Source organism: Lygodium microphyllum, chromosome 3, assembly GCF_053477565.2.
Source record: "Lygodium microphyllum isolate KBCC chromosome 3, Lygodium_microphyllum_v1.1.10, whole genome shotgun sequence".
Classification (NCBI taxonomy): Eukaryota; Viridiplantae; Streptophyta; class Polypodiopsida; order Schizaeales; family Lygodiaceae; genus Lygodium; species Lygodium microphyllum.
The window spans coordinates 49,720,994-49,733,493 of record NC_141137.1 but is presented as its reverse complement, the minus strand read 5'-3'; the positions used below and the strand labels follow the sequence as shown (position 1 = coordinate 49,733,493).

The 12,500-nt window shown below is 38.4% G+C and overlaps 1 protein-coding gene across 2 annotated transcripts; it reads right to left on the bottom strand.

Annotated features, from left to right (window-relative positions):
- Positions 1-5,815: 5,815 nt before the first annotated feature.
- Positions 5,816-12,295, bottom strand: LOC148038312 (protein NUCLEAR FUSION DEFECTIVE 4-like). Of its 2 annotated transcripts, none has more exons than XM_087670488.1 (3): positions 11,677-12,295; positions 9,973-10,892; positions 5,816-6,331 (listed from the first exon to the last, which is right to left on the bottom strand). In XM_087670488.1, the coding sequence occupies exons 1-3, from the start codon at positions 12,037-12,039 to the stop codon at positions 5,848-5,850; spliced, it is 1,767 nt and encodes a 588-aa protein (XP_087526614.1). In that variant the 5' UTR covers positions 12,040-12,295; the 3' UTR covers positions 5,816-5,847. The 2 variants fall into 2 exon arrangements, with proteins under 2 accessions (XP_087526614.1, XP_087526622.1); XM_087670496.1 differs by lacking the exon at positions 11,677-12,295 and adding an exon at positions 10,975-11,169.
- Positions 12,296-12,500: the final 205 nt, after the last annotated feature.

Genomic DNA, 12,500 nt, shown 5'->3' with positions numbered 1-12,500 from the left:
TGCTTGGGAACTCTAAACGATTTGGCAACTCCTTGAGAGACTGAGACTTTGTAAGGTACGAAAGGCACGAAAGGTAGAGGTGACCTTCACAAGCCAAAGTGGTCCTCCCCTTTGCAGTTGAAGATGATCTCCTCTTGCTCTCCTTTGTCTCACTCCTCCTGTGTTGAATAAAATTTTTACTTTTATGAACACCTTCTCACATTACCCTTAAGATGCATGTTACTCCACACTCTTAAAGTATGGTGCCATGTTGGTACAATTTTTCTATCATATCCATAAAAATGGGCATTACGAGTTCTCAAATGAGTTGTTAATTTGCAATCTCTAAAATGGGAACCTTGGGCTTCCTTCGAAAAAGTTCTAACATGATGGATTTTCATGATGTCAAAGCTCTCACGCATTATCACCTTTGATAGGTTTCTATTATCTTACCATTCCAACCATTTGCATACACTCAATTAGTGGATTGTAATTGTTTTGTATTTAAGTGTGTGTGGAGTACACTTCCATACCTACACAAGCGCACACATGCATACATGCATGCACACATGCACACACAAAACACTTAATAGGAATTAAAAATGTAATCATCATTTCATCTTCTTTAATGAATCTTTATACTTGAACAAAATTCAACAGCCACTAAAACAAATTATATGGCCTTGCATTTGATAGGACAAAATATACTAACAAATGATTTAGTGCATCAATTCCATAATAGTGTTGAAGATCTTGGAAGAAGCTCACAAGACAAGAACCTTCATGGTTTGAGGTGTATAATGTTGGTTTTAAAGAGAGTAAACAAAAACTTGAAGTCTTCATTAGAACACAACAAATAGATGAAAGAAATATAATATATACTCCACAATATCAAGAAATAATAAAATGTTTTTTGGGCTAAATATATTTCTTCAAGCATATCCAACCCCTGATTGGATTATAGTTTCAACAATTTTTGGACTCTATGAAAATTTCCAAGATGTCTGGACCATCTTGAACAACTAAAGCTTCGATGGGCTCCCAAGCAAATTAAGAACTCCAAGTTTCATTTCTGAAATTTATTAAATTGTAAAAAAATTGTATTCATTAAAGTTTAATATTGGTTGAATATTTTTATATTCATTTTACTAAATTGATTTGTTATAATAATATGAATGGAAGCATGTTATCCGTGTTACCACAATTTACTCTAAGAATAAAATATTCAACAAAAGCAAATTGCTTACAATTCAAGTTAAATTTATTTTTGGATATCTTAAATAAAATAAATTAATCAAAGAATGTTAGTAATAAATCTCTATTTGCTAAAGAAACATTTTTAAGTGTGTTTGACTATATTATTAAGAGAATATATCGATATTTCTTATACTCTTTTATTTAGGATTTTAAAATGTTAAGAAAAAATACACATATATATAGTTTGTATTTTATAATAACCTAGTAAATAAGTTAGTTAAAGGCACAAAGAAGAATTTGTAATAAGAATAGATAGTCTAAATTAAGCAATCATTTATAATTGAGTTTAGAACCTACATTCTAAGAAAGATAATTTAAAAAAAATTAATTTAAATCTAATTTTTCTAAATATTTATTTAACATATTTTGCTAAGGATTTAGTTTATGTGTGTGTTAATTGTCTCATATTTTTTAATTTTATTTAGGATCTAAAAACTACCAGATATTCTTTACTTCATCTCATACCTTTTGAGGGTACTAACTTAGTCTTATTGAAATTATTTATTCTATATGTGACCCCTTTGTATGATTGTAATTGAGTACACTTTTGGTGGATGGATATTGATTGGAATCGCGTACGGTTTTGGTGTTTTCAATTGGCATGCAGGAGGTAAGAGATGCTTCATATCCCGATTCCCGATTCCCAACTGCTCTCCTTGTCATCCATGAACTTTGATTAATGACTATCTAATATCTACACACCACTCTTAGTTACATTCATCTGATGAGCACAATTTCATCACATGAGGCAAAATTTGAAGAATATCTTATTTTTAATAGCATATAAACAAATCACCATATGAGGCAATATATAAATATTTCAGATTACCTCAATTGATTTAGAGCAAATTCTCCACATGAGGTAGCAATGATCATATGTGCTATTTGTTTTTCATCACAAGTGAGCATTTATTACTTGTGATAATTTATCATTTTATTTTTATAAAAATAAGATCTATTTTGTGGAGATTCAACTATATATTTATTGTATACTATTGACTTGTTACACATAGCACTATGTATAACATTGGTTGACTTGTGCTTATAAATCAATGCTAGGGAGCTAATGTGTTTTGTGTTTCTAATTAGAAAATTATTGGATGGAGTTGTATAGGTGAATCTTTTATATTTAGAAGAGCTCATTCTAGTGCACAAGAATTATTATTCTTTTGGATGCTTCTATTGTGTAGATTTATTGTGCGCCCATGCATGGATTTATTTAGTATTATTGTAACTTTTATACCAAAGCCTAAGGGCAAGGCAAACATTTTTATAATATTAGATTTATGAGATAGGTGTTAGAAAACTATTAGATAAAAGTATCTCATTCATGTACCATAGAGTACTGTTAAAGATGCAGGATCTAGAGCATGGCAAACTGCGAAAGCTATGGAGGATGGAAGATGAAGAGAGAACTCATGATGACATTGACAAAGAAGACAACTGTTATTACACAAGTGAATTAGGTTCCAAGATTGAGACTTGGACTCATAAAGACATTCTTGTGTAGTACTGACAATGACACAGACACTTGATAGAAAGAGACAAGTACTATTGCATTATCATCATATGAAAGTGATAGTTCAAGTACATCATTATATAGAGTTCTTTGGTAGCACTTAACATCCACTGTGCATATGGGATTTTGTCTCTCTTCATAGAATGGACTGCATCTTCCTAGCCTAGCTGTTCCATACAAAGGGACATACATAGGGTGTGATTAGCAGATTCTCAACACCCCTCCTCAATCATGACCTAGAAGTACAAAGTGTATAGAGGCTTTAGTGAGAGCAACACCTACAAAGTGTGGGCATACCACAAACATGGCAAAACACCAGAGGCTGTCTCACAGAAAAGGCTAAGTGTGGGTACCATAAACATGGTGGACATCCAGAGGCTATAATAGGGGCCTCACAAAGTGTAGAGAGGCTGTAGTACAAGGCTACATGAGGAGTTTTTAAGGCGGGTACAATGCTTTTAAAATAGAAAATGAGAGACAAGGACCAATAAGCCCTTGTGGTCTTTTTCAGCATATGCTATTTCTTTGTCAGCATGGAAAATCTTCTTGTCTTTCTTCTCTTCGTCATGATCTTCTTGGTCTACTCCTTTATTGACTTTGCTTGCAACATTTTTGAGTTTGCTCTTCCAGTTGCTTGCAGCATTTTTGAGTTTGCTCTTCTAGTTGTCCCCCTCAAGCAAAGTGGTAGACATGTCTTCAGAATCTTCAAATGGATCCATTGATTTCTCTTTGGTGTAGGCAGCTCCATTTCCTTCTGCAGGTAGAGTAAGAACATCTTCTATGTCATGTAAATAAGCAACACAAGTCATGTTACTCTTCATGAAGTGTATCCACATAGAAATCTTCTTGATTGTCATTGATATGACCAAGAATCAACTTCAAATCTGAGATAAATCAGTAAGAGTGTTGTACTTAAGTGTATCAAAGGATACAAGAAGTTTAGTGTCAAATAACACTTGATAAGTATCAATGGATACTATCTTTTTGATGAGTCCGATGCTGATGCTTGATCCCGTTGCTCAAGTCCCCTCCTGGCTGGTAAAATCTTGCTGGTAAAACACTTGAATCTTTGTTGGAAGCTGAGCTGGGAGCTCAAATCAGAGTGGCAACTCAAACCAAGTGGTAGAACCTCAATAGAGTGAAAAGAGTAAGAAAATGAAGCAGAAAAGGAGCTTGAGCTACTTGATTTCTTCAACTCTTTCAAATCTTCCAAGCACAAATCTCCCCTCCTTGATGATTTGATGGGAAAGTTGATCAGATCAAAGTGGCAAGGGTTTTGCTGACTCCAGAGAAGTGAGAAATTCAAGTGAAATGAAAGCTTGAAGTAGAAAAGCTATGGCTTCTACAGTAGGGTTCTGAACCTAACTGGTTTTTTCAACGTAGTAGCGCACAGAAACAAGCATTTGACGATCCCTCTGAGTGGAAGAAGGTTTAGATATGGCTCTTCAAAAGCCTTATGGTCGTAGGACTGTTCGCGGCCGGTGCTGATCACATAGAGCGTACGACCAGTAAGTGCACAGTTCTGAACAGCGAGCAAGGAAACAGGCAATGCCGGGGTAGGGAGCGTGTAGTGTTGATCTGTATCATGATGTAGTGATGCGCCCTGAGCAAGGGAAGAAACCCCTAGAAGAAAACGTCAGCTATCTCCACCTGGATGAGGAGATCAAGAAGCTCCAAGTGAGCTGGGTCCTGTTGGCTATGGTTGCCAAGCAGGGCAGTGAGAAGAAAGAGTAGGAGATGAGGTCCTAGACTTGGCTTGAGCTGGACTGAGCTAGATGAGAGTGAACTGGAGTTGGAGGAGCAGTGCCATGCCCGTTTGGGCTTTGATACCATGTTAAAGATGCGGGATCTAGAGCATGGCAAATTGCGAAAGCTATGGAGGATGGAAGATGAAGAGAGAACTCATGATGACATTGACAAAGAAAACAACTGTTATTACACAAGTGAATTAGGTTCCAAGATTGAGACTTGGACTCATAAAGACTTTCTTGTGTAGTACTAACAATGACACAGACACTTGATAGAAAGAGAAGTACTATTGCATTATCATCATATGAAAGTGATAGTTCAAGTACATCATTATATAGAGTTCTTTGGTAGCACTTAACATCCACTGTGCATATGGGATTTTGTCTCTCTTCATAGAATGGACTGCATCTTTCTAGCCTAGCTATTCCATGCAAAGGGGCATATATAGGGTGTGATTGGCAGATTCTCAACAAGTACATCACCCAAAACAATGTTTTTCATGATTGTATGCAAGTAACTAGCATTGAAAGCACCTAGATCAACCAAATGAGATGTAGTCACACTCTCAAGCCTTTTACAATTTTAATGTCCTAAAGCTTTATAGCCAGTTTATTTTGGTTCATTCTCATATTCTAGGCTTTGAAGTAACTTTGCAAATAATGTAAAAATTAATTCAATTTTCACTAATACATTAGCCACCACCAAGTATCCACTTGATTGTACTAGTGTCTTAAGACTCATGTTGAGGTGCTTCTAGTTACATAATTTTACATAGGCCATTATTCTATTTCCAATGTTTTTGGTTTTTGTTGGAGTACATATTTCTTAAGTAAGTCTTCTTGAAAAATCCAAGTGATCAAATATCTCCTAATATGTGTGTTTGACTCTACAATATCCACCAACATTGAAACAATTTGCTATATCTACATTCGTCGCAAAAAAATTATACATAGGAGAAGCAAGCTTCAATCTATTTGTATAAATTACCTACTTACCTATCTATTGTGTGAGAACAACTTACGCAACCAAATTTAAATCTACATTCCCTCCATACACTTTTTCACTCTTGAAAGAAGTACAACTCAAAAGTTTGCATGTGACTTTGACAATATTCAATTTCTTCTCATTTAACAACTATTACAATTAACAATTGATAACACTTCCACATGCAAAACACATCATTCTTGCTTTGAGCTTGCTTTCAACCTTCCCATATTCTTTGCATCTAAATATGGCCAAATCAACCATGAAGAATGATAGAAAGAATAAATCATGAATTAATGTTTCATATTGAAAGTATTTTTAAAATGCTTCTTTTAATAGGAAAGCTAAAAGGGCATGGTTTATCTAAGCTGAGTATTCAAAATTTTTAGCTTTGCATACAAAGGTCTACTATAGTAAGTGACTACACCATCAATGCCTATTGCAAACATTAGCAAACCAACCAAAATGTAAAAGGTGGTTCCATAGCAAGTAGACCCATAACATGTTAGGGTCCCACTAGCTGACAAGAAAGATGGCCAAATGCTTCCAAGTTGCTTCTTTGCTTCTTTGTCATAGAGATAGCCTGCCATAATCCCAGATAAGGTGAAAGAGCCTGCTAATAAATGTGTATTTGCCACCATAAGGTTTGTTCCAAGATATTTTAAGCCATAAAACTCAGAGACAGTGGGTATGGTTAGACTTATAAGTGATCCATGACAAAAACCAAGAACAAGAGAGCCAACATAGAGTGAGGCTTGAGAGCCTGACCCAAGCCACAAAAACATTGCTATCATAGGCAACTTTACCACTCCCATTGACACTGACCTTGGCATTCCGAATACCCTACACACATGAAGTTAGACATTGTAAGTGCCTAATAGAAATAAGCCCTAACACTAAAAAAGAAAGCACCATTACTTAAGCTCGTGATGTAAATATAGTCAACTTATCTTTACCCAACATGTCAACACAATAAGCATTTAAAACATGTACCAAACAAAAATATGAGAATTTGCACACCTTGATTTAGGTTTTAGAGTGTTTTCCCATTTCATAAAATGAATAAATATCATGCATGGAGTTCTGAATAACTTCATGGAGGTCCCAATCGCAAAGTTAGAAATGCCTCACAAGGTGAGAATTGTTATTCTTTCAAGGATGGGACCATATTAGACCATGTATCTTATATCCCTCCCAAACTCAATGAGACAAAAGCCTTTTCAACATGTTAAGCATGCCTTTGAATTTGTTCAAAGTGGCTCAAGAAAGCACTCAAATCCAATAATTATTTTGAGTCACATGAAGATAATGGTGACTCTACATCATCCTTTTCATGTCCCTTCCCACTCAAATACCTTAGAATACTCTTAATGAATTCTCTCGTATATTTTAAGCTCTATTTCAGAGAGCACATTCTACCTTAGAGATTGCTTTCCATTCCTTTTTGTCATTTCCTAACATCACTCATCTTTCCCTTCCACAAATTTTTGTTTTGTTATGACAAGCCTATGTAAAAATTATCAAATTGTTTATTGGCTTGCTTATGGTTGACCGTTGCATTGGTGGATATCAAAATATGAATGTTCCTTAAATAAAGATGGCATGCTTATTAGTGTTGTGTCTATATGATGCAATGACCTATAGTAGGCCATTGCAATGCAACATATGCTCACAAGTTTTCACAAAGACCTTTAATAGACATTAAAGGTGAAAGAACTCGTGACAAAGTTGATATGTTGAAGAAAGATGTCCCTCATGTTATTTGAGCTCTAACATGTAATGTGAGACACAATAATTGAAAAGATGTGGGAATGTAGAAATTAAGTAGCTTTTCATGAATAGTTTGGGGATCCTGCATCATTCAATTGATTTTTTGGACAAGTTGTCTTTGTGGGTTGTTAGCCTTTTGCCTGTTACATGTATGGACAAGGAGTATAAAGTGCATAAGAGGTTGATCGTCTTTTGTGAGGTGCTGGATTTCATTTTATACTTTCTACTTTCGCATGTTTTTTAGAAACAACTAAAGATGGTAGTTGGATGCTAGGATAAAGGTGGGATGTAGACTTACTCAAGTTTTAGTACATTGTATGAGGCTTTAAGATTGTGTGTGTGTGTGTGTGTACACTTTCTACTTTGTGTATCTTCTTAAGAAACAACTTAAGATGGTCAATTGGATGCTAGGATAAAGGTGAGACATAGGGTTACTCGAGTGTTAGTAAGATGTATGAGGCTATAACCTTGTGTGTGCGTGTGTGTAGAAAAGAAGAGCTTCTCTAAGACCTTCCGAATGAAAAGATAGGCAACCCTTCAAATTTGAGACATGATGAGGATGGGATATATTTTAGGAAGCTAGGAACCTATTTATATACTAGGACTAAAAACTTGAAAGGCTACCTTTAGTGGGCTTTGAAAGAAACGAAACTTGAAAGGGCCTCTCTTTTGGAAGCTTTTTAGTTGAAGGCTTTTGACGAATGAGTGTTGGAAGTACAAAAGCGAAGCTTCTGTTCACACCACCCAAAGAACACAAGAAAAATAGTTTGAAGTCGGAAGATTGATTCTAGAATCTACACAGAATATGCCAGGTGGGAAAAAGCGAATAGGCACAGCACAGATGTGAGCTTGAGAGGGTGAGAGCGACGCCTTCTCACGTGCGTGGCATTAAATGCTGAACTTCCTAAAGGGCCCCCTCTTCATTCCAATTAATAGCATTTTCCTGTCTTCCTCTCCAGTGAGTCTCCACGCTTTCTTACCACGTGCCTTTTCTTGTGACGGCAGCTCTAACGCTTTATTTATTCATTTATTTATTTATTTTACCAGCCTCTCGTCTTTTCCCTTTCCCCCCGGCTAGATTTCTGAAGATTTTCAAACTTTGTATTTCATTTAAAAACCGGATATTTTCTTGGACATTTCAGTTATAAAATCCGTTAACGCCCGTCACATTGTTTTGCCCAAAACCGGCTAATTGGGCATTTTTTGTTTATGGAAAACCGGCTATGTTTTGGGCACTTTAGTTATAAAACCAGTTAATGTGACATTTGTTTTTGCAGCCTTTCTTCCGGTTTTCGCATAGGATGCGAAACAAGGCAAGTGGACTGTCACGTCTTTCTTTTTCTTTTAAAATTTAAAGATGAGGTATTTACAATCATCTTGTAGGTTGTGCTGCTTGAACCTACCTACCCATGGTGAGCTAAAAAGCTTCCTAAACGTAGGCAGCTTATTGGGCCCTTTTTAAAAAATTAATAATAGTATATATACCCTTTTTACTATAGTTGAAAAGTGAGGTCAGGGTCATGACAATGGACATCTTCAAGCCTTTTAACTCCTAGCATTTGAAGGTTGCAACACCCTTCAAAGGGGGTTTTGCCCTTCTAGAGAGAAGGGTGATACATATATTACCCTTCAAAAGAAAGGTAAGAATTTTAGAAAAGTAGTTATATGCCCTTCCAAACTCTTGAAAAAGAAGTAGTCCTCTTTCTTGTTCCAAAGCATGGCTCTATTCCTCAAACACCAGATGTGCTTGAGTGTGATTGCTCTTATTCCTGCTGAAGACATACCCGCCCTGAAAGATCGGATCATAGTCTAGTCTATCTGAAGCGTATTAGGAACACCCATTGGGTCTTCCATCTATTTTGTAAGAAGCTAGTAGCATTGGCCTAATGCCTTGATGCATATCCTTTATATGCTGTAACTATTCTCCATCAATGGAAAATTTTTCCTCGATTTTTTAAAAAAAAACTCTTGAAAAAGAAAAGGAGAGGTCCTCTAAGACCCCCAACCTTCTAAATGAAAAGTTGGGCAGCCCTTCAAAATTGAGGGCTGACTCCTAGACAAACAAAAAAGGTTATTTCTTTGAAACATACAAGGACAATTAGTGTCATGGTCCCTTTTGATGTGGATGGAGGTCACCTATCACACTGCTCGGCGCTCGCACCCCTTTGCAGTTGTGGGTACACTACAGCTCTCATTACACACATGCTCACACAATTGTCTGCAACAGTATGTACACACACACACGGAGACAATGTGCTTGTGCATTGGGTGTGCACAGGCATGGATCTCAGTCACATGAGATCCATGCGCATGGCCACAAATTACCCCAGGCACCCTCCACAAGCGCCTATTCTGTATCTGTCATGGAGGGGGCATGTACTAACAAGCGTTGAGAGAGGTGGTTTTTCTCTTCTTTTTTGGGGTTTTTCTTTGGCAGTGGCAGAGGGTGGTGCATGCTGTGTACTCATCTCTCAAAGCTCCTACTCCATATGATAGAAACAAGTCTCCGTTTAAATTACTAAAAAGAAAGCAACTAGCTACTAGAATACAGTTCAAGAGAAGGCCTTGCCACACAACATTTTTTTGCGCTGGGATGGAACCAGGCTATGCTCCTATAATGATGCACAAGAGGAATAGGGACATGGCATACCTTAAGCCTGGCCCTACTTAGCACACCTTGAAGTTATCATTTCTTGAATGAAGGAAATTTTTACCTGAGCAGTTGCTCGGATGCGATGCCTGATGTGATTCTGCCAAAGAAGTTTCCCAGGCTGAATAAGGAGGTGAAGAGAGTGACACTGTCAAACCCGAAGGACTGTCCAATTTGGCCCAGATTGTTGCTGAATGCCATCCCTGAGCCAGCCCCACAAAACAAAGCAATATAAAGCAAATAAAAGTCCCAACTCCTCAGAAGAGCGAGTGTCCCTCTATCCTCCCCGAGCTTCGGTAAGGGTGCACAACATCTCGATGTGGAAGAAGCCTCAAGTGATTTACCAGTGGAGCCACACTCTATCAAGGGCTGCTTCAATGTGTTACTCTCCATGTCAGAATTGATACTGTTTTCAGTGTCCACAGACCCATTAACTTTTGATTCCAAATAAGAATTATTCTGAATCTCCCCCTGAAGGTCTTCGATTGGTGGAGTCAGTAGGGCTTTGTCTGTTCCTGACCTGACCTTGAAGAGGAAGAAAGGCACAAACGCAGGGGCTAGCACCAAGGCAAAGAGCACTCCCAGCGTTGCATATGACATTAAACCTTCAGACAAAGCATGTAGATCAATGGTGCCCAAGTAGATAGCAAGGGTAGAAGCTATCACGTTGAAAACAAAAATGCTCTTTTTCTCTTCCTCCTCCTCCTGCACAGTCTCAGCTGGGGGTACTGGCTGAAAGAAGAGGGATGAACCTATGCAGACTGCTGGCGGCACCACAGCTAGCATTAAGAGGTACATGGATGATGAACTTGAAAACAGGATGTCACATATTCTTGAGTAAACAGCTGCTGAAAGGCCCATGTAGCCTTTAAATAAACCCACTACAGGGCCCCGATTCCGAGGAAAATTCCGTAGTGCCACCGTGAAGACTGCCGTGTTCATCCATGAGACAGTGTTGCCAGCCACCAGTGCCGTTGCAAACATCTGGTCAAAACCAACTTGATATTAAGCACCAGAGGTTCAAATTTAAATGTAGGGAAAAGTTAACAGGCAAAAGCTCACTAACTCTGGTGAAATTATAATCACAAAAGCACTGAGACATTGCCTACGAACAAGCATTTGGCAAAGGTCAGCTCCACCACGTGAACCAACAGGTTAATGGAACTATCAAAAGGCAATATCAGAGAATTCATGCTTCGAAAGAGTAACGGGCAAGTATAGAGTTATCCACAGGAATCAGCATCCAAGATATGTCACAGAAAGTGAATCTTCGAGAAACGGAGTTTGACTACAAGCAAAGATCACCTTCAGGCCCACAACACTGAGTAGGTAAAGCACAGCTGGACACTGGCCACAATGCCAACTGACAAGAAGTAAGTACCAGCTCAACAGAACTGATCAGAAGAAACTAAGCAGAATAAGAAGAGCTACTGATTGTTTCAGAAAATACTGGAAGGCTATGCAACCGACTGAGACTCTACAAACAACAAATTCATTGATATGTCAACAACCCACATTAATGACCATTGGCTGCTGTATGTTTGCGCATAGAATTACCGCTGGACAAGTTAAAAACAAAGTAACTCTTAAGTGGGTTAAGTTGATACCAAAACACTGAACTGCTTAAGATATCCTTAGTCTCAGGAATGCATATTTTGCGAGATTATGTTGATTCCAAGAGACTGAACTGATTACAACAACATCCTCAGTCAGGATTGCAGGAATAAGAAATCATGAATACTGGTGATGTTTAAAAAAAAAAACTTACAATCCAATATGGCAAGGGGCTGATGATCCTGCTGACAACTAGCCACTGGATGCCGAAGCCGAAGAATCCCACGCATGCACTGATGCAGAGGAGGGTCCAGGCAGGAAGGTAGTTGCTGAGAACGCCGGCGATGATGCCGAAGGAGTCCCCAAGGTCCTTGGCGACGCTGAGGCGGTTGAGCTGCTCCTGGTTCAGGCCCAGTACCTCCTTGAGGGCGGTGGAGTAGTTGGAGAAGCCATAAGAGCCTGAGAACAGCATCAGCCATAGCGCGGACACGAAGCCCGCCCACCGCCTCACGAACACGCCATGGTGGTGGCTCTGCGGCCTGTGGCTCTGATTCTGACCCTGAGCACGGTGGTACATTTGATCAGGGCTGTGATTCCGAGGTCTTCTGATGGCAGAAGGTGCGGGCTATGGTGAAGAATTCCGATTGCGGTGATGAAGAAGGTGAGGATTTTCGTAGAGCCCACAACGCATATTTACATGCCGATAAAATTCCCATCGGACTACCGTCGTTTTCTGTCAGTGTACCACCTTTGCACTGCAGTCGCCTTTTAGAAGAGGGTGCACCACACAGCAAGGCGATTACACAGAGAAGTTCTATTGTTATTCCTGTTAAATTTCCTGTGTGTTCTTTAATTTTATCCTGTTTTCTTCTTCTTCTTTGCGTTTTGCCTTGCTTTTATTTTCCTTTTTTTGGGTTGCTTTTCCTTTTTTTGCACCTGCAGCTTCATGCCCCCATTTCTCTTGGAAGTTGGCCATTTTTCTAAAAATAATTTAGTCCTTTCAAGGTAATCATCAATCCCGCTTTCTGGATCCATGCT